Here is a 21703-nt window from a genome sequence, read left to right as displayed (position 1 = left end):
TCTGCGCGCGGCCGTTGCGAATGTTGCCCTCCGGCCAAAAGCCCAAAAGTAAATGAATGGGCCTTCGCACTTTTTTCCAATTTCAACCGAGAGGAAGTGTGCAGGTTCTGAGCGGGTGATTGCGTGCGACCGTTGCGATCGGCTACTGCGCGCGGATGTTCCGATCGGCCATTGCGCGCGGTGGTTGTGTGCGGCATTTCCGATCGGCCATTGCAGTTTCAACCAAATGGAAGTGTGGGGCTTTTAAACGGCCGCTGTGCACGGGTGTTGCGATCGGCCATTTTGCGTGGCCGTTCCGATCGGCCATTGCAAACGGTCCTTGCGCGTGTAGTGAATTCTCAAGAGAACTGTTCGTGACGCCAAAAATGTGGTGAATTCTCTTCGATGTTCTGCCGGTCTCCAAGATCAAACGGTGGATAGGTGGCTGGCTCAGGGGGGGGAAAACTTCAGTGACACACGGCTGATTGGGGAAAGATTTTATTCAACCGATGTCAGAATTGAAGTGTCCCTCTCTAGCCAAAAAAAGAAGATCCCCTGTCTTCTCCCGCCTTGAGTCTTATACCCCGTGCCCCCCCCCCCCCTCCCCCCTTACTCGGGCACACGCACACGAGGGCTGCTGGATGTCCTCTAACCCCCCAGCCTGCCTTGTTGATTCTAACCAAATGGTCGATTCCTGTATCCTGGTGCCAGGAAGTCTGGATTCCTGGCCCAGGCCCCAGAAAATCCAATGCGCGTGACCACTTTTTGCAACTTCAACCGAGAGGAAGTGTGCGGCTTTGGAGCGGCCGTTGTGCGCGGCCATTGCCATTGGCCATTTCGCGCAGCTGTTTGATCAGCCATTGCGCGCGGTCGTTGTGCGTTGGCGTTTCGATGGGCCATTGCGTGTGGCTGTTGCAATCGGCCATTGCGCGCAGTCGTTGCGCGCCGCCGTTCCGATCGGCCATTGTGCGTGGTCATTGCTCTCCTGTTGGATTGCTGCTGTGGGAATGTCGCCCTCCGGCCAATGCCCTAAAGTAAATGAATGGGGCTTCGCACTTTGTGTTATTTTAACTGAGAAGAAGTGTGCAACTTGGGAGCGGCCGTTGCGTGCGGCCATTGAGGTCGGCCATTGCGGCGGTCGTTGCGCGCGCCAATTCCAATCGGCCATTTCAGTTTCAACCGAGAGGAAGTGTGCGGTTTTTGAGCTGTCGTTGCGCGCGGCCGTTGCGATCGTCCATTGCGCACGGCCGAGCCATTTGGCCGTTGCGCGCTGGGTGCATGATTGTGCCAGGGATGTCGCACGCACAAGCGGGAGCGCACAAGCGCACACATAAGGAACGACTAGGTCGACGAGATATGAAGGCGCTAAGCCATGCAGTGATTTATAGATTAGTAGAAGAACCGTGAAGTCACATCTTAAATGGACCGGGAGCCAATGTAATTTGGCTAATATTGGGGTAATGTGATCAAATTTTCTTGACCGTGAGAGCAGCCTCGCAGTGGCATTTTGCACTAACTGTAGACTTTTGATACTGGACTTAGGAAGACCAGAGAATAATACATTACAGTAGTCCAGGCGCGACGTGACGAACGCATGTATAATAGTTTCCGCATCGCCGGTCAAGAGGATAGGACGAATCTTAGCAATATTACGAAGGTGAAAAAAACGCAATCCTGGTTATATTCTTAATGTGTTTTTGAAAGGAGAGCGTTTGGTCAAATATTACCCCGAGATTAGGTACCGTATCACTCTTAGTGATAGTACGGTTTTCTATAGTTATAGTGGTTTCCTTAAATAAGTGTTGATAACGAGTAGGACCAATTATCAACATCTCAGTTTTATCTGGGTTAAGATGAAGGAAGTTGAGAGACATCCATTGCTTGATCTCCGCAAGGCACGCCTCGAGATTACAACAGTCCCGTGGATCTGGCATCGATGACGGCATATATAATTGGGTGTCATCCGCGTAGCATTGAAAGCTAATAATATATTTACGTATTATGTCCCCAAGCGGAATCATATAAATATTAAATAAAATCGGTCCGAGTACCGATCCCTGTGGGACACCACACGTAACATTATAAAGCTCAGAGGACGTATTGCCATGGACCACTCGGTGCGTCCTGTCTGATAGATAGGAATTGAACCAGCTTAGTGCTGACCCTGAGATACCAACACAACTTTTAAGACGCCCTAATAAAATATCGAAGTCTACAGTGTCAAAGGCAGCACTAAGATCGAGTAGTAACAATACAGACGACGTATTTGAATCCATAGCTATGAGGAGATCATTAGTCACTTCAGCAAGTGCTGTCTCTGTAGAATGATTAGCTCTAAAACCAGACTGAAAAGAGTCATATCGATTATTAGCGACCATGTAATCAATAAGGTGCTGCGCTACTACTTTTTCGAGAAGTTTTGCTATGAATGGGAGGTTTGAAACTGGCCTATAATTACTGAGACAGTCCGGGTCAAGATTTGCTCGCTTAAGTAGCGGTTTAATAATAGCGGTTTTAAAGGCTGTTGGCACTATCCCAGAGGAAACAGACAGATTGATTATATTTAAGACGGACGGTCCTAAAATTGGAAATAATTCTTTAAGTAGTTTGGCTGGAAGCGGGTCGAGTAAACATGTTGTTTGTTTAGCCGTACTAACCAATTTTGTAAACATTTCAAGGGACACGCTTTTAAAATTTGAGAGGGTTATTGCATGATCCCCAGCGCTAGTAACCGGCGGAGCGATTGGAATGGTATTCTTGATCTCGTCCCTAATGGACTCAATCTTTTGAGCAAAAAAATTCATAAACTCGTCAGCTGAGTGGAAGGAGCTATCGGGGGTCGGCTGGCGCAGAGTTAGCTTTGCCACTGTATCAAATAGGTATTTAGGATTGTTTTTATTAAGATTAATGACTTGCGAAAAATAACGAGTTTTTGCTAAAATAAGCGCATCTCAGGAGGCTGTCCTTCCATGCCTGATGGAAAACCTCAAGTTTGGTTAAACGCCATCTGCGCTCATGCTTTCTACATAATTGTTTAAACGTACGTGTTTCATCTGTGAACCACGGAGTTGGCCATCTACGGCGAGTTTTCAGACGTAGCGGTGCCACAGAGTCGATGGCTTTTAATAATGTCGCATTGAATTCATTTGTAAGATTATCAATAGAGCCGCTGTATGCGGGAAACATGCCGGTTGCCGGCGACATTAACTCAGATAGCGCAGTTGCAGTCATGGAGTTAAAATTACGGCTGCTATAATTCTGATTGCTCTCTTGTCTTTGAGAAGGAACTAAAATTTCAAATTTTATTAAGAAATGATCAGACAGAACAGTAGTGTATGGCAGTACTGCTATATTTGAGGTTGCTAGTCCTCGGGATAATACCAGATCTAAGGTATTTCCATTCTTATGCGTTGCTGCCTGTACAGCTTGCGTAAAACCAAACGTATCGGTTAAAGTTTGAAATGCCAAAGTCAGTGGTTCTGACGGTGAATTCATGTGGATGTTGAAATCACCCATGATAACTATATTATCTGCATTTGTCACTAGATCAGCCACAAATTCTGAAAATTCATCCAGGAAGCCAGAGTAAGCCCCGGGTGGGCGGTAAATAACAACAAGATAGAATGACGGTAACGCAGTGGATCGCACAATGAGAACTTCAAATGTTTTAAATACGTGAATTGAACGAGGCCTAAATCTAAGCTCAGAATTTGAGATGAGGGCGACACCCCCACCCTTTTTTCGAGGACGTGTCACATGCGAGCTCACAAAATTTGGAAGCGAGGCCTCGTTAAGTGGCAGCAGTTCATTAGCCGAACTAGTTATATTTGTACTCTGTCCTTATCCAGCTGCACCAGCTCTTACCGTGATGGCTGCGCCAACAAGTTATGGGCCCAGTACAGAGTTTGGGAGCCGATGGAACCGTTTATGTTTGACGGAGATGAAAATAATTATGAGCTGTGGGAAACCAAGTTTTTGGCACGCTTGCGTCTGCTTGACATCAAAAGCACCATACTGAGTGAACCCCCCGAGGCGGATGATGAAGGTGACGAGGAAGGTGTTGGATGATAAAAGTTTGTCCCTTGTAATGAGAGACGCTGCCGATAACGGCAGGAAGGCGCTGCAAATCCTCCGTGACCATTACGCAGTGAAAGTAAAGCCGCGCGTAGTAAGTTTGTACACGGAGCTCACATCTCTCCAAAAAGGTGTGAATGAAAGTGTCAAGGACCACATTATCCGTGCAGAGACTGCTATTACAGCGCTGCGTAATGCAGGAGAGACAGAGAAGATTGGCGCTTCTGGCTCTGGAGAGGACAGTGTGATGAAACTCAGAGGAAGAGGCAATTGGAGGGTAAAGCTTACATGTTACACCTGTGGTCAGAAGGGCCACAAAGCCGCGGATTGTGCGTCAGCTGCTGGAGAGCGCAGAGAGCCGAAGCAGCGGTGCAGCTTCTGCAAAAGCGCCACGCACAAAGACGCGCACTGTCGACGCACAAAGCGGGACAAGGTGAAGCAAGCGGTGGATGAGGAGGACCATACATTTGCATTCAAGGTCCAACTGGAGGATGCCCCAGTCGGAGTCCAGGCGGATGGTCTTCTGGTCGACTCAGGAGCGACAAAGCATATGATTCAAGATTCAAGAGTTTTTTATTCGCCATGTTTGAGCGTGCCAAACAAGGAATTGGACTTCGGTAAATCACAGCCTCTGTTCAACATTTAGGTGACTAACAACAACACCCAGGACATGTGAAAAATGAAAGATATTCTCAAACATCCCCTGATCTTAAACTGATCTTAAACTCCCAAGAGGGCAAGGAAAAACTCAAAACTCCAGCTAGGGGAAATGAGAAACCTTGAGAAGAGACCACAGATGGGAGGGTCCCTCTTCTAGGATGACCAGGCTGCAATGGATGCAGAGAGGACACATAGTACAAACCGTGTAGACAAAAAAGGTGTGGAAAGCGTTATTGCACAGTAATGACTCTGAGACTCTAAGAGTGGTGTGAGTTCATCAGAGCAACAGCCTGGGGGAAGAAGCTGTCTCTGTGTCTGCTGGTTTTAGCGTACAGAGCTCTATAACAGCGTCCGGAGGGGAGTAGTTCAAACAGGCTGCAACCTGGGTGCGAAGGGTCTGTTGAGATGTTACTTGTACGTTTCCTGATCCTGGACAGGTACAAGTCTTGGATAGATGGGAGGTTGATTCCAATGATCTTTTCTGCAGTCCTTATTGTCCGTTGCAGTCTGTGCTTGTCTTGTTTGGAGGCCGATCCAAACCAGACAGTGATGGAGGTGCAGAGGACAGACTGGATCATGGCAGTGTAGAAGGTCTTCAGCAGCTCCCACGGCAGGTTGAACTTTTTGAGCTGTCTCAGGAAGTACAGCCTCTGCTGGGCCTTCTTCCGGACAGAGTCTATGTGGCCGGTCCATTTCAGGTCCCGAGAGACTGTGGTTCCCAGGAACTTGAAGGTGTCTGATGAGAGAATAGTATTACTGCGGATAGTGAGGGGTGAAAGTGGTGAAGGGCCTCGCCTGAAGTCCACTGTCATCTCCACGGTCTTGAGCGGGTTCAGGTCCAGGTGGTTTTGGCTGCACCAGTGGACCAGCCGCTCCACCTCCTGTCTGTACGCAGTCTCATCACCGTTCTGGATCAGTCCGATGAGAGTGGTGTCGTCTGCATACTTCAGGAGCTTCACAGAAGAGTCACTTGCGGAGAAATCGTTGGTGTAGAGGGAGAAGAGCAGTGGGGAGAGGACGCACCCCTGAGGGGCTCCAGTATTGGTGGTCAGGGTGTCAGATGTGATGCTCCCCAGCCTCACACGCTGTCTCCTGTTGGTCAGGAAGCAGGTGATCCACTGACAGGTGGAGGCAGGCACGGCGAGCTGGATGAGCTTCTGTTGGAGGATGTCAGGAGCGATGGTGTTTAACGCCGAGCTGAAGTCCGGGATCCTGGCGTATTTTCCTGGGGTGTCCAGGTGTTGCAGGATGTAGTGCAGTCCCATGTTGACCGCATCATCCACCGACCTGTTTGCCCGGTAGGCAAAATGGAGGGGGTCCAGCAGGGGGCCCGTGACATCCTTCAGGTGGTTCAGCACTAATTTCTTGAAAGATTTCATGACCACAGATGTCAGTGCAACAGGTCAATCATTCAGACCTGTGATGGCGGGCTTCTTGGCCACTGGAATGATGGTGGAGCTCTTGAAGCACGAGGGCACCTCACACAGCTCCAGGGAACGGTTGAAGATCCGTGCAAAGGTGGGCGCCAGCTGCTCAGCGCAGACTTTCAAGCAGGAAGGTGACACGCCGTCTGGGCCCGGTGCCTTCCTGATCTTTTGTCTCCGGAACATCTGGCGCACTTCCTCCTCGCGGATCTGGAGTGCGGGCGCGGCCTCTGCAAGAGAGAGAGTGATGAGGTGATGGAGGTGTGGACAGAGCAGTTGTGGGGGGGAGGTGAGTATCTAGATTGTGCTGCAGGAGGTCCCATTGTGTGGGAGGACCGATCAAACCTGCAGTAGAACCTGTTTAGCTGGTTAGCGAGCCTTGGGCTCTCCACAGGACGGGGGTTCGTTTCTTGAAGCCCGTGATGCTCTGCAGACCTTTCCACACTGTTGCGGGATCAGGATTGGCAGAGAGGTGTCTCTCCAGGCTCTCCCCGTAACACCTCCTGGCTTTCCTGACCTCTCGGTTCAGTGTGTTTCTGGTCTGCTTGAACAGGTCCCGGTCACTGCTGATCACTGACATCGGGAGATTTGTGCAGTTTGACCCAACTTTCAAGGCTCCGAGCCATATTCTGGAGTTGGCAGATGGAGAGCGTGCCACCGGGATTGTGCAGAGGAATGGGACTGCCAAGTTGCGCTTGAGAGACGGTAAAGGCCGCGTTGTGGATATGTTCCTGATGGAGGCGCTCTATGTGCCATCATTTTCCCAGGGCATCTTTTCTGTTAAAGCGGCTAAAGCGCAAGGAGCGACAGTCATCTTCAAGGAAGGACAGAATCAGCTCATCCATGAAAATGGTACGAGTTTTGATATTCATAATAATTTGTTGGCTATGACAAAAACAGTTCAGCATATCTTATTTTTTATCCAGAGACAGGGAAAGTAACCAAAAATAGACTAGTGAAGTTTGTTACAAAAAGTTCTATTGAATGTGACACTCAGACAGATGACCTGTATGAACATTTGGAGTCTAGAAAGAGGGTGGAGACCCCACAACCAAAACCAAATGAGACACAACCAATCTCACCTGATGTAAAAATAGAGGTTTGTGATTCAAACTTAAAATGTGATGGTGAGAGCAGCCAGAGTGGTCATTATCCAAAGCGAGAGAGGAGAGCCCCTCAATATTATACAGATTGTGATTATGAGGTTAAATGTGATGAGGCTTTCACTAGTATTGATTATTGTTATCGTGTGACTTGTGATGTCCCACAGACCCCAAAAGAAACTTTGAGCTCTTCTAAATCAGAGCAGTGGGCCACAGCTATGAAAGAGGAAATGGAGTCTCTAATAGAGACCGATACTTTTACTTTGACGACCAGGTTATAGTCAAGTGGCAGGATTAGACGATAGAGAACGACAGTTTTACTTTGACGACTTTACCAGATATGTAGCAAGAGGTTGTAGTCAAGTGGCAGGATTAGACTATAATGACACCTTCTCACCAACTGCTGATATGACTTCTGTTCCTATTTTGATGCAGCTCACAGTACAGTACAGTTTAGTGCTTAGTGATTTATAGGTTAATAAGAGAACCTTGAAGTCACATCTTAAATAGACCGGGAGCCAATGTAAGTTTGCTAATTTTGGGGTAATGTGATCAAATTTTCTACTTTTACTTTGACGAGCAGGTTATAGTCAAGTGGCAGGATTCATTCCGACACGTGGTGACAGCTTCCTGGACCTAGTCTACTCGGCGCAAAAGGGAGCTTTCAAAGCCACCCCCCTCCCCCATCTTGGGCTTTCTGACCATCTCACCGTTTTGCTTTTGCCCGCATACAGACAATTGGTAAAGGTATCCAGGCCGGTTCGGAGGCAGGTTCGAGTGTGGCCTGAGGGTGCCTCCGATGCACTTCGTGACTGCTTCGACACCACTGACTGGGACTTGTTTAAGCAGGCAGCCACCTACAACGATTGGACGGACATAGAGGAGTATCCTGACTCTGTTACCTCTTACATCACGAAGTGCATCGATGATGTGACTTGCTCGAAATCCGTCGTCACTCGCGCGAACTGGAAGCCGTGGCTGACGGGGGCTGTCCTCAGACTGTTGAGGGCCAGGGACAAGGCTTTCAGAGCGGGGGATGAGGCTGGCTTGAGGTCAGCGAGGGCCGACCTGTCCCGGGGCATCAAAGAAGCGAAGAAGGCGTTCTCGTGCAAGGTCTCCACCCACTTCAAGGACAGCAAGGACGCACGTACCCTTTGGCGGGGCATTCAGACCATCACGGACTACAAGCCCGCGCCGAGGAGCTGTGAGGGCGACGTCCGTCTGCTGAACGATCTGAACCGCTTCTTTGCTCGCTTCGACGCCCAGAACAGCACTTGCCCGCTGCTCCCCCCCACACGAGCAGCCCCTGCGCCTCTCTGCCGACGGTGTGAGGAGGGCGCTTGCCGCTATTGACACCCGTAAGGCGGCGGGCCCTGACAACATCCCGGGTCGAGTGCTGAAGGACTGCGCTGGGGAGCTGTCGGGTGTCTTCACGGACATCTTTAACGTTTCCCTGCAGCAGGCCATCGTCCCCTCGTGTTTCAAGGCTGCCACCATCGTTCCTGTGCCGAAGAAACCTGCACCGTCCTGCTTCAATGACTACCGCCCTGTGGCACTGACGCCCATCATCATGAAGTGCTTTGAGCGGCTGGTCATGGAGCACATCAAGTCCGTTCTCCCCCCCACCATTGACCCTTTCCAGTTTGCGTACCGTGCCAAGCGGTCCTCTGAGGGTGCCATCCGCTCTGCCCTCCACTCGGCCCTCACCCACCTGGAGAGAAAGGACTCATATGTGAGGTTGCTGTTTGTGGACTTCAGCTCTGCCTTCAACACCATTGTGCCGCAGCGACTCATCTCCAGACCTCGACGAACTGGGCCTCAGTACCTCCCTCTGCAACTGGCTACTGGACTTCCTCTGTCAGAGGCCTCAGGTGGTGTGTGTTGGCGACAAAATCTCCGCCAGCATCACGCTGAGCACGGGGGCCCCCCAGGGCTGCGTGCTCAGTCCATTGCTCTTCACCCTGCTGATGCATGACTGCTCTGCGACCTACAGCGACAACCGCATAGTGAAGTTTGCTGACGACACGACTCTGGTGGGTCTCATCACGAAGGGCGACGAGACTCGGTACAGGTCGGAAGTTGACCTTCTGACCACGTGGTGCAGGGACAACAACCTCCTGCTGAACGTCAATAAGACCAAGGAAATCATTGTTGACTTCCGGAAGGGTCACACAACACACCTGCCGCTGATCATCGACGGTGCTGTGGTGGAGAGGGTGAGCTGCACCAAGTTCCTGGGGGTGCACATCAGTGAGGACCTCTCCTGGTCCGCAAACACCTCGTCACTGGCAAAGAAAGCTCAGCGCCGCCTGTACTTCCTGCGGAAGCTCAGGCGTGCATGTGCTCCTCAGGCAGTCCTGTCTACATTCTACCGTGGCACCATTGAGAGCGTCCTCACCAGTTGCATCGCTGTCTGGGGTGGTAACTGCACTGAACAGAACTTGAAGGCCCTGCAGCGCATAGTGAATACGGCTAGTAAGATTATTGGTGCTTCGCTCCCCTCCCTGAAGGACATTTACACCTCCCATCTCGCCCGCAAGGCAACCTTGATTGCCAGTGATGTGAGTCACCCGGCTCACTCTTTGTTTGACCTTCTGCCCTCTGGGAAGAGGTACAGGAGCCTGCGCTCCCGCACCACCAGACTCGCCAACAGCTTCTTTCTCCAGGCTGTTAGGGCCCTGAACTCGCTACCCCCTTCTGCGTAGCGTGCGGCACTGTTGCGCTATTTTCGGGAATGTCTGCTGTACGCGCACTTGCTCCTTTTTTTTTCTGCTCCTCTTATTTATTTATTTATTTATTGTTGTGTTATTTATTCATTATTTATTCAGCACGCTTTTGTTGTACTTGTTTACTTGTTCGTCTGTTGTGAGCCATGTCTTGTCACCGTGGGATAGGGGGGAACGAAATTTCGGTTTCTTTGTGTGTCTTTGGCATGTGGAGGAATTGACAATAAAGCTGACTTTGACTTTGAAAAAAAAAGGATTAGACTATAAGTAGTGGGCCAAGCTTTGAAAGAGGAATTGGACTCTCTAATAGAGAACGATACTTTTACTTTGACGACTTTACCAGATATGTAGCTAAAGGTTGTAGTCAAGTGGCAGGATTAGACTATAATGAAACCTTCTCACCAACTGCTGATATGACTTCTGTTCCTATTTTGATGCAGCTCACAGTACAGTACACTTTAGTGCTACATCGGATGAATGTTAAAACAGCATATCTCCATGCTCTATAGACTGTGTGATTAACATGGAGCAGCCTGAAGTGTTTGAGGTTAAATCTAAAACAGGAGAGAATCTAGTGTGTAAACTCAATAAGTCACTGTATGGTTTGAAACAGTCAGGACGAAACTGGAATAGGATGTTACACGATTTCCTTATTGAAAATGGTTTTGTTCAAAATATTGCTGACTATTGTGTTTACTGTAAAAATGTTGGAAATGACAGAATCCTATTGATTATTTGGGTTGACGATCGTCTTCCAGCGAGTAATGTTGAAATGCTCAGTGAAGTGAAGGAAATGTTAGGGTACAAATTCAAAATTAAAGATCTTGGGAAACTAAGACATTTCCTTGGCAATGATTTTACCCAGACAAAAAGAGGAAGTCAAAATGAATCAAAAAAGGTATATCACAAAAATTATTGGCAGGTTTGACATGACTCACTTCAAGCCAAGGTCAACACCATGTGAAATGAAATTTACATTTTACAATGATGATCTACCTACTGATGCTGTAAAATATCGTGAAGTGGTTGGAAGTTTGATTTATGTAATGACATCTACTCGACCAGATCTACGTTTTGTTGTTGGTAAATTATCCCAATACTTGTCTGAACTTAAAGAACAGTTGTGGGTGGCAGCTAAACATGTTCTGAGGTGTTTGAAATGCACTCTGGACCAGGTGTTGTGCTATAAAAAGCAAAATGTAAACTTGAAGCTTGTTGCCTATAGTGATGCAGACTGGGCAGCTGACCAGAATGACCGGCGCAGTGTTACATGTTACTGCTTTAGTTTGTCTGAGGCTGGGGTTAATGTTTCCTTGAAATCTAAGAAACAGCCCATAGTCGCCTTATCTACATGTGAGGCCGAATGCATGACTCTGTCTGCAACAACTCAAGAAAGCTTATATCTGGTTAACCTATTGAAAGGAATGGACACTACTTTGAACTTTATACCTGTGACTGTTTTTGAGGACAATCAGGGTGCTTTGCTCTCTCCAAAAACCCTGTGTGTCGACAGCGATGCAAACATATTGACATCAGATACCATTTTGTTCTCTCTGTTATTTCAGAAGGCAAAATTGTTCTTCTCTATTGCCCTATGAGTGATATGGTTACTAAGTCTGTTGCTAAAGTCAGGATGGAGAAATTTGTATGTTTTCTATTTGGTAACTGGACTATGGATATGTCATGTCCCTAATTGACCGTGTGACCCAGTGAGTGTGGGTGTGGTTACACACCTGTGTGCAATCCATAAATGGCAACAGTTCATTCAAAAAGGTGATCACACGCAGGCCAAACCAAATTCATGTCTCTGCCTTATATTTGTCCTCCGTATTTATCTGTCTGCACCGGCTCTTACCGCGATGGCTGGGCCAAAAATAGTTCATGTATTATATGCTTATAAAAAGCATTTACATTTTTGATGCTCCAGACAGTTATTTCTTTTTTTGGGAGAGGGGGAGGTCAATATGGCTCTTTGAACATTTTGGGTTGCCGACCCCTGATCAAGGTGGTCAAAGACAAGCTCCAGACAGACAGGTCCGCCAGGAAGTTAACCTAGAATGAAGCCAAACAGTACCACATCCATCAAATTTTGTGGTTTGCTGCAGAATGTGCACAATATCAGAGCAAATCTTGAAAGAAAATGACCGGAGAACAGCGGCAGCAAGTCGCGCCAGCGTTCGCTCACATCCGGTTCGCTCCAATATATTTACTGTTACAGTCAAACCTCGGTTTTGGAATTTCCCGGTTATCGAACAAATGGTAATTCGAACGAAAAATTCGAGATTTCTTTGCTTCGGTTGTCAAACAAAATCCGGGGGTCGAACCTCGCGAGATGAGCCGAAAGGACCCGAGAAAATCGGACTGCACGGCCCGGATGCAGACTGACTCCGTTCGTTATTATATTCATACTACTTTGAGGATTGTATTAAACCCCAATCATGCCTCCAAAGAAAGCAAATGCGAGCAGTAAAGCCATCCTGATACACAAAGACGCTCTTTGTACATCAGGACTTTAAAAATATTTTCTAAATTTCAGCGACGGCTCTGTCACAATAATGCAGTGTTGCCGTCGGCGGCGCCCTAAGGTTCCGCGTTTGGTGGTGCGCTGCAGTTGCGTGATCGGACAAAATAGCGCAACTTAAAAAATGCTTAAAAAAGGTGTTTTGTTTTAGTCTTGGAACGGATTAAATATTTTTCCATTATTTGTAATGGGAAAAATATATTCGAAATTCGACCGATTCACTTCTCGAACCGCCTTCTGGAACGGATTGTGCTGCGCTGAGACGGCGCCGCGCCGAGTTGGCTATCTCAGCACAGCGCCAACTGCGCAGCGCCAACTGCACTGCGCTGAGCTGGCCAACTCGGCGCGGCGCCCTGTCGGCGGAGCGCACGGGCCGTTTTGGCGCAGCGCGCGCACCCTCTCGGCACAGGGCCCTCTTGGCACTGCGTCTTCTTGGTGCCGGGAGGGCGCGGAGAGGGTGACGCAAGGGCGCTACGAGGGTGCTGCAAAGCCTGGAGGGTGCCCCAAACGGGCGAAACCCTCATGGTGCAGCACCCTCATTGCGCGTAGTCCTCTCGGTGGAGTGCCAACTCGGCGCGGCGCCTTGTCGGCGGAGTGCGCGTTCCCTTTTGGCGCAGCGCGCGGGCCCTCTCGGCGCGGGGCCCTCCCGGCACTAGGTCCTCTTGGCGCCGAGAGGGCGCGGGTGTGTGCTGCGCCGAGACGGCGCTGCGCCGAGTTGGCGCTGCACAGAGACGGCGGAGAGGGCGCCACGAGGGTGCTGCAAAGGGTGCCGTGAGGGTACCGCGAGGGCGCCCCAAAGGGGCAGCGCCCTCATGGCGCAACACCCTCATGGCGCGTAGTCCTCTCACCGCAGCGCCAACTCGGCGCGGCGCCCTGTAGGCGGAGCGTGTGGTCCCTTTTGGCGCATCATCCTCTCGGCGGAGCACGCAAACTCTCTCGGCGCAGTGCCCACTTGGCGAAGCTCCCTCTCGGCGCTGTGCCAAGAGTGCTATGCCGAGTGGGCAATGAGCCGAGAGGGCACATGGGGTGCACTGAGAGGATAATGTGCCGGGTCTCGCTGCGGCGTCCTCTTGGCGCGGTGTGACGCGGGGCCTTCTTGGCGCTCACTCGTGTCTTCTCGGCGCAGTTCGCACCCTATCGGTGCAGCACCCTCTCGGTGCGGCGTCCTTTCAGTGCAGTGTCCAATTAGAGCGGCGCACTCTTGACGCAACACGGCGCCTTCCCGGCGCGGCGTGACACGGTGCCCTGTTGGAGCAGTGTGGCGCCTTCTTGGTGCGGCACGGCGCTCTCTAGACACCGTGCAGCACGCTTGATCTGTCAAAACAGTGCCCTCTCGGCGCAGCGTGCCTGTGCTGTCAACGTAGTGCACTCTTGGTGCAGCATGCTTGCGCCATCTTGACACTGCGAGGGCGCCCTCTCGCGGCGCCTTTGCAGCGCCCAAGCGCTGCGGTGCAGCACCCTTTCGGCATGGGGCGGCGCCCTGTTGGCCCGGGAACCTCTTGACTGGGCACGGCGCCCACTCGCCGTAGCACCCTCTCGGTGCAGTGCGCACGTGTCCTCTTGGCGCACCCTCGGCGCAGCCTCTTGCAGCAGCGCTTGCAATGCGGGATCCCTCTTGACAGCGCTCTCTCGACGTAGCGTCCTCTTGGCGCAACACCCTCTCGGCGCAGCGCCCTCGCCGCACAGCTCCATCTTGCTGCATCGCACCCTCGGCCTGCAATCAAAGCGCAGCGCGCGCAATGCGCGTATTTTGCGCAGCGCAAGCAGCGCGCGCACCCCCTCGACACAGAGCGGCACCTTCTTGGCGCGGCACCCTGTCGCCGTTACCTCTCTCGGTGCGGCGCCTTCTCGCAGTGGCTCCCTATATCCGCGGCGTCCTCGCGGCGCCGTGCCGTACACTTTTGCCGTGGCGCGGCGCCCTATTGGCGCGGCTCTCTGTCGGTGCGGCGCAGCACGGCACCCTCTCGGCGTGGCAACCTTTCAGCATCCTCGTGTCACTCTCTCGGCGCGACACAACTTTCTCTCGGCGCGACGCAGCACTCTCTCGCCATGGTGCCTACTCAGCGCGGCGCTCTCTCGGCGCGTCACAACCTCGGGCCACTCTACCGGCGCAGCGCGCGAAGCGCGCGCAGGGCTCGTGTCTTCTTGCCGCAGTTCGCACACTGTCGGTGCGGCGCCTTCTCGGTGCGGCGTCCTCTCAGCGTGGCGTCCACTCAGAGCTGCGCCCTCTTGACGCAACATGGCGCCTTCTCGGCACGGCGTGACGCGCCGCCCTGTTGGCGCAGTGTGGCGCCTTCTTGTTGCAGTACGGCGCCCTGTAGAGACCTTGCCCTCCCGGCGCAGCGCGTGCACGTTCTCTGGGCGCGGCGCACACTCTGCGCAGCGCGCTTGACCTGTCAGCGCAGCGCCCTCTTCGCGCAGCGTGCCTGGGCTGTCGGTGCAGTGCCCTCTTGGTGCAGCACGCGTGCACCATCTCCGCACAACCTCGGCCCGCCCTCTAGGCGCAGCGCTCACAGCGCTCACAGCGCTCACAGCGCGCGCACCCTCTCAGTTCAGCGCCCTCTCGGCGCCGCGCCCTCACGATGCGCAACCTCTAGATGTGGTGTGTGGTGCCTTCTCATCGTGAGGCCCGTTTTGCCGCGGCACAGCTCCCTCTTGATCCCTCAGTGACCACTCGGTGCGCGCCCTCTCGGTGTAGTGCCGAGAGGGCCCTGTGCCGAGAGGGCCTTGCACCCAGAGGGCCCGCACGCAGTGAACGCAGCGTCGAGGGGGTGCACCGAGAGGGTGCCGCAACAATAGGCCGCAGCGCCGAGTGGGCACCACTCTCGCCTCGCGACACCCTCTCGAAACAGTGCCCTCTCGGCACAGCGCAAGCGCGCAACCTCTCGACGCGTTGCCCTCTCCGTGCAGCGCCCTGTCGTCGCAGACCGGTGCAGCTCGGTGCAGCGCGGTGCAGCGTGGTGCAGCTCGGTGCAGCGCGGTGCAGCGTGGTGCAGCGCAATGCAGCGCGTTCCACCGCCGCAGCGCGGTGCAGCGCGGTGCAGCGCGGTGCAGCGCGGTGCAGCGCGGTGCAGCGCGGTGCAGCGCGGTGCAGCACGGTGCAGCGCGGTGCCGCGCGGCGCCCTCTCGGCGCCCTCTCGGCGTGGTACCCTCTCTTCCTGTCACGGCGATCCTCTTGTCGCCACGCTGGGCACTCTCATCGCGGCGTCTTTTCAGCGCTGTGCACATTAGCCACAACGCCGAGGGTTGCGCACTGCGCAGAGAGGGCTTTTGCCAAGAAGGAGCGGCTCCTGGCAGTGCGATGCCCTCTCACGGTGAGGCCCTTTTAAGACAGCATGGCTCGCTCTCGTTATGGCACCCTCTTCGCGCGGCGCACTTTGGGGGATGCGCCATCTTGGCATGGCACCCTTTCGGAAAGGCGGCCTTTCGGGGCGGTTCCCTCTAGGCGCAGCGGTCTCTCGGCGAAGTGCCCTCTCAGCACAGCCCGCAGGCCTTCTCGACACGACGCCGTCATGGCGCGGCGCCCTTCTGGCACCCTATCGTTGCAACAACTTTTTGGCGCAGAGTTCTCTGGGCGCGGCTTTTTCTCGATGCCCTCGCGTAGCCTCGTGGCACGGCACCCTCTTGGCGCGGCTGACTCCAGGGATGAGAATGGCAAGTGTGAAAAACCACTGAAAAGTAGCCGGGGTTCGGGGTCCGCATGACCCCATTGGGGAGCCGCATACCCCAGTGGGGAGCCGCATGACTCCATTGGTGTATTCGAATGGACAATGATACGTGCCTCCATTGTTGAGACAGCCGACCTGAGGTGTGGCCATAAGGTTGTCGGTGCCTGTCGTAGCGACAATCCCCGAACCCGCTGGTGGAACTTGGCAGTAAGGGATGCCGTCAAGCTGAAGAAGGAGTCCTATCAGGCCATTTTGGCCTGTGGGACTCCGGAGGCAGCCGACGGGTACCAAGTGGAACGTGGCTTTGGCAGTTGCTGAGGCATGGGAGGAGTTTGGCTAGGCCATGGAGAATGACTTCCGGATGGCTTCGTTTTTACTTGTCTGATTTGAAAACGAGTTATTGGTTAATTTGTTTTGAGATTTTACTGTTAAAGGGAAATGTGCTTTTGGGAGTTTGCAAAGTGTCTACTCTTCGCGGGGGGTAGATGCGTCCCATGCGAGGTACCAGATCGCGCTCCACGGTCAGCAAAGCCGCTTTTGGTGGGCTAGCGGCCCACTGGAGTCTAAAAACGCTTCGTGATCTCCGCCGCGTTTCCTCGTCAGCTTTTCCAGGAGGCGAAACTCGACGCATTTCTCGCCGTAACTATCAATTAAGAGTTGTACTAAGTTCATTTTGTCTTCACTTATAAATTAGTTGATTGGTTCTTTTATCACTGACAATTTATTTAGGTAGTTTTAATGCCCAGGGTGAAGAACGCCGTTTAGAAGAAAATTGATTTTTCATTCTTTTTGAGATTGGACCAAAATCTACTAAGATGAATTTCCAGAGTCTTCAAATTTAACTTATTAAAGGTTTAGTTGCATTGTTCCACAAGAAAGCGGCATTCAACGTGCTTCAAGTTATCTGATCACAGTCGAGGACAAGTCCGCCATCCATGGAGAAGACAGCTGGTTGAGGAAACAGGACAGACTCTGCAATTCCAGTCCTGGGGTCATGGGCAAACAATTAAATGCTGAATCACACCACACGACATTCCTTAGATAGAAAGTGTTGCTACAGTTCCAAACCCCCTCCCTTTAGTGTAGCAATGCCTCTGTAACCAGGGCAAGCAAAACATTAAAATGAGGAAGGACTCAGAATTGATGAAGATTGTAACTGAGCTTCCTTTCTCTATCATTTTCCTCGCGAGTAAACCTGTCCTGGTTTTCTTCTCTTTGTTCCAGCGTGTGGTTTAATGTCTGATGGTACTTAAACCTGACAGGCAGTGATGTCCCCCCCCCCCCCCCCCCCCCCCCCTCCCCGGTTGAATTTGTCCGTGTCACCTAACCGTGTTACAAAAAACATTGGGGAACGCTGCTCTAGAGTGCCTTATTCATTATTTAATTTGAGCTATTTTAACCTTTGTTTGGTGTTCGGGTTTTCATTTTTTCTTAAAAAAAATTATACCATGAATTAATTTTTCAACTGAGACTCACTGGCTTTGGTTAATTTTTGTGAAGAACATATATCAGAATACATATTTAATGACCACACACCATACACCTCCCCTACACATTTCTATTACACATAAGATGTCCACTGGACCCTGGGCTAATAGAAGTGTAGAAATTGATGTTCTGTATACCACACGCACACACACAAATGCACACACACCCACACACGTACACACAGGCACAGCAGGCCTAGAGAGGAGGAGGACAAAGTGTCGGTACACAAAACATCACTGGGTCTAATGTGCGAGAAAATGAGAGCGGACAGTGTTAACAATCAATGTTGCAACCTTGTGTGGGAACCATAGGTGCAGAAACACAAAAGAAACAGTTCCCATACATTGTTTGTCAACACTGTTCGTAAATGAAAGAAAATGACTTTATAATACAAAGAATTGAATTTGTTTTTTTCCCCTATGAATGATGACAGGGGAGGCATGGCCTCCCTTGCCTCCACTGACCACATGTCCCTGGAAGCCATAGAAAGTCAGTCGGCATCCGGGCCGCGCGGTCGGGTTTTCTCAGGTCCTTTCGGCTCATCTCGCGAGGTTTGACCTCCGAATTTTTGTTTGACAACCGAAGCAAAAAAATCTCGAATTTTTCGTTCGAATCCCGATTTGTTCAATAACCGGGATGGGGTAATGTTCATACAGTATCTCACAAAAGTGAGTACACCCCTCTCATATTTGCAATGTTTTGATTATATCTTGTCATGGGACAAAACTGAAGAAATTACACTTTGATCCAACGTTAAGTAGTCACTGTAAAGCCTGTATAGCAAAGTATATTTATTGTTACTTTTAAGTCGATATACAACAATGAATGTGTTTAATGCTAGCAACAAAAGTGAGTACACCCCAACTGAAATTGTCAAAATCGGACCCAAATATCAATGTTTCGAGTGGCCACCATTATTATTTCCATTGTTTACTCATCTCACTGAAACATTTAAGCCTACCAAGCAGAAACATATCCATTCTTGACGTAGAGTCTCTCCTAAAATTGATCACAGTGACTAACTGACCTTAATCATGATTGACAAAATCAGTCAATTGTACATATTTTGAACAAAATGGCTGGGTGGGAGAAGGGGTTAGGCCCTAACCCCTTCTTCTCTGCAGCTGCCAAGACATACAGTTTACACAGCGCTGTGAAGCCATAGCTGAGTATGTCATTCAGCAAATTTAGAAGGATAACAGTGATTGTGTTTTTCACTGCAGTTGGATGAATCTACTGACGAGCGTGACACAGCACAGATGTGCATTTTCATTCATATAGTGTTAAGTGACCTCACTGCAAGAGGAGTGGACAATACTTCCCATGAAAGAAAAAAAGCGAGAAGAAAAATTTCAGTCATTTAATTTAAACTCCCAGTATACAAATTGGCGTCTATTACGCTTGATGGAGCACCCGCAATGGTTGGCCGCGTATTACCAACTGCAGGCAGGACAATGCTTTTGCAGTTTTCTTGAACTACCACTGCATAATGCACCAACAAACGTTTTAGCGCTAAAATGCTCAAATTGAAAGAGATCATGGATGTGACAAGAAAGATTGCCTGTTCTGTTCGAGCCAGATCTCTTCAAAGATGGTTATTCCGTGAATACCTACCTGGAGAAGGTTGACGAGCTGAAAATGTGTGAGCACCCCTGCTCTATATGATGATCATCACCCATTAAGAACATTTGCTAAGAAGAGCTATAGTCAAAAACCATGAATGACACTGACTATATAAATGCTTGGAAAAAGAAAACATTAACATTTTTGACATTCTGAACTAAAGAAGCTGATTTACATTCAAAACTTCTACATGTGATGATCTTTCAATTTAACTAGGGACACATTTTCAATATTTCCACAGCAAAATGTTTGTATTTTCACCACCATAATAGACATTCTAACAGATTCCAACTGAATTCCCTACTCATATGTGGGTTTGGATTCCGGACGTGCCGTGTTTTTAAGATTGTGTGGTACCTTCTCCAAGGCCGGAAAGCCTTACAGGAGTTCCTTGGCATGGTTAACTTTTACCACCGTTTTCTCCCCAGGGCTGCCCAAACCATGTGACCCTTGTATGAAGCTCTGAAAGGTGGCAAGCCAAAACACCCTGTGGACTGGAACCCAGAAAGGGACAAGGCTTTTGCAGACGCTAAGACTGCCCTGGCTAAGGCTGCCATGTTGGCCCATCCTGCCTCCTCTGTCCAATCGCACTTACCACAGACGCCTCAGACTACGCAGTTGGTGCGGTTTACAAACTATGGGTGGGTAATGCTTGGCAGCCGCTCGCCTGTTTCAGAAGGTAGTTGTGTCCCAGTGAACGGAAGTATAGCACCTTCGACCGGGAGCTACTTGGTGTGTACCTCGCCATCCAACACTTTCATTCACTGCTGGAGGAACGGCGGTTCACCGTTTTTGTGGATTACAAGCCTTTGACTTTCGCAATGTCCGAAGTTGTTCAACCATGCTCTGGCAGGCAACAGCGGCAGCTGACTTACATCTCGGAATTCACAATGGATATTGCACACCTTTCTGGAAAACACAACCAGGTTTCAGACTGCCTCTACTTACTGTTGCGGGAGCGGTCCACCTCGGTTTGGACTGCAGCAGCATGGCAGCAGAGCAGGCCACTGAGCCGGACATGGGAAGTGACCAACCATCGACCAATGTAAGTAAAATGTGTTAAAAAAAAAGTTCGAAAAAGAGCTCATACAATATAGAATTAAAAACACCTCAGGTAGTCTGAATAGCTAGTTCGCTAACATTGTCTTATTAGACGCATGTAATTTGCACAGACCAAGAAAACTAAATTTCTAAAGAAAGCATGCTTGATACATTCTGCTGTCAAAATAGTTTTCCCTTTGCATCATTTTCCGTTCATGCATAGCAATTATAATGAACACACGTGTAATTTTAATTATTCAAGCAATGAATCCTGATTATATTTATCTGTCCTTCAACTAGATGCCCAAACAACCATCAGTAGACAATGATTTAATTGTTGCAGTTCTCTGCTCATCAAAAGAGGCTATACTTGAAAATGGTAACGTAGCCACTCCAAGTGCTATGGTGTGGAGAGATCTGAGTGACCAGTTGGAAAGGAAGATGTCTGCAAAGGCTCTGTACACCTTTGTTAAAACAAACAGACACAATATCTGGTCAGCTCTGGGATTCAGTCATGATGAAACTAATCATGAAACTAGCAGTGAAGCAAGCTCGGAATCAGGCCCTGAACGGTCATTTCAGCTTCATATTCCTTTTGACAAGTGGATGGAATTCATTCCGGAAAAGGCTGAATACCTTAAGAACCGTCGAACCCAAAAAAGAGAATATAGAATTTTGAAGCCTGGCACCTGGACCCACATCATAAATGAACAAATCTGGAAAACAGTCCAAATTCCTTGCACATGTGTTTTTAAAAGAGCCAAGGTCTAGCCATTGGTCTCAAATAATTATATCGAAATCAGAGGCTACTGCAAGGAGTGTCATGGCCTTCTGAACATTAACTGTGGCGAAGAGCCAGAAATGAACAGTCCAATAATATTGAACTGTTTCATTAAGAACAGTGATGACTCTCTACACACTGGTAGCTCAAAGCGGTTTCTATCTGGACAGTTGCGTGTCCAGGTAGCCAAGGAACTTTGTGAGGGCAGGATGGAACCACATGTATGGCGAGCATCACAGGCAAATAAACTGATGACCTTCGGAGACCCTGAGCCAAGCCACCTGCCAAATTTGGCCACCCTGCGCAAGGCAAAGCAAGAGAAGAATGATTTGCCATTAGGTGACAAAAATCCAATTTTATCATTGCAGATGTTGAAATACAGTGCACCTCACAGTGACAGCATCAAAGACATTGGACTTGACAAGTTTTTCTGTCACTATTGGAGTCAAACACAAATGCATATGTACAAGAGCTTAAAGAAATCCCACCCAATATTATGTGTTGATGCAACGGGCTCAATATTTAAAAAACTGATGAGGCCGAATGGCATGTCTGGCCATATCTTCCTGTATCAGGGTGTTATGACAGGGCATACCAGCTCCAGTGTCCCAGTCG

At 50.1% G+C, this 21703-nt stretch overlaps 2 protein-coding genes across 2 annotated transcripts in view; both read left to right on the top strand.

Annotated features, from left to right (window-relative positions):
* Positions 1 to 21703, top strand: part of lmnb1 (lamin B1) — a 91570-nt gene that overhangs the window by 63444 nt on the left and 6423 nt on the right. Inside the window, exon 11 of the transcript XR_015861904.1 lies at positions 19695 to 20311. The gene's annotated coding sequence lies outside the window, so the exon portion shown is untranslated. The remainder of the gene's footprint in view (positions 1 to 19694; positions 20312 to 21703) is intronic.
* On the top strand, positions 732 to 9026 carry LOC148390085 (uncharacterized). The gene is made up of 2 exons (XM_088392634.1): positions 732 to 6989; positions 7824 to 9026. Exons 1-2 carry the CDS (start codon positions 6863 to 6865, stop codon positions 8591 to 8593), a joined length of 897 nt encoding a protein of 298 aa, XP_088248760.1. The 5' UTR covers positions 732 to 6862; the 3' UTR covers positions 8594 to 9026.

The sequence above is a fragment of the Syngnathus floridae genome, chromosome 12 (assembly GCF_059516105.1).
Source record: "Syngnathus floridae isolate MCC-2025c chromosome 12, RoL_Sflo_1.0, whole genome shotgun sequence".
NCBI lineage: Eukaryota > Metazoa > Chordata > Actinopteri > Syngnathiformes > Syngnathidae > Syngnathus > Syngnathus floridae.
This window is presented reverse-complemented; position numbering and strand designations above follow the sequence as displayed.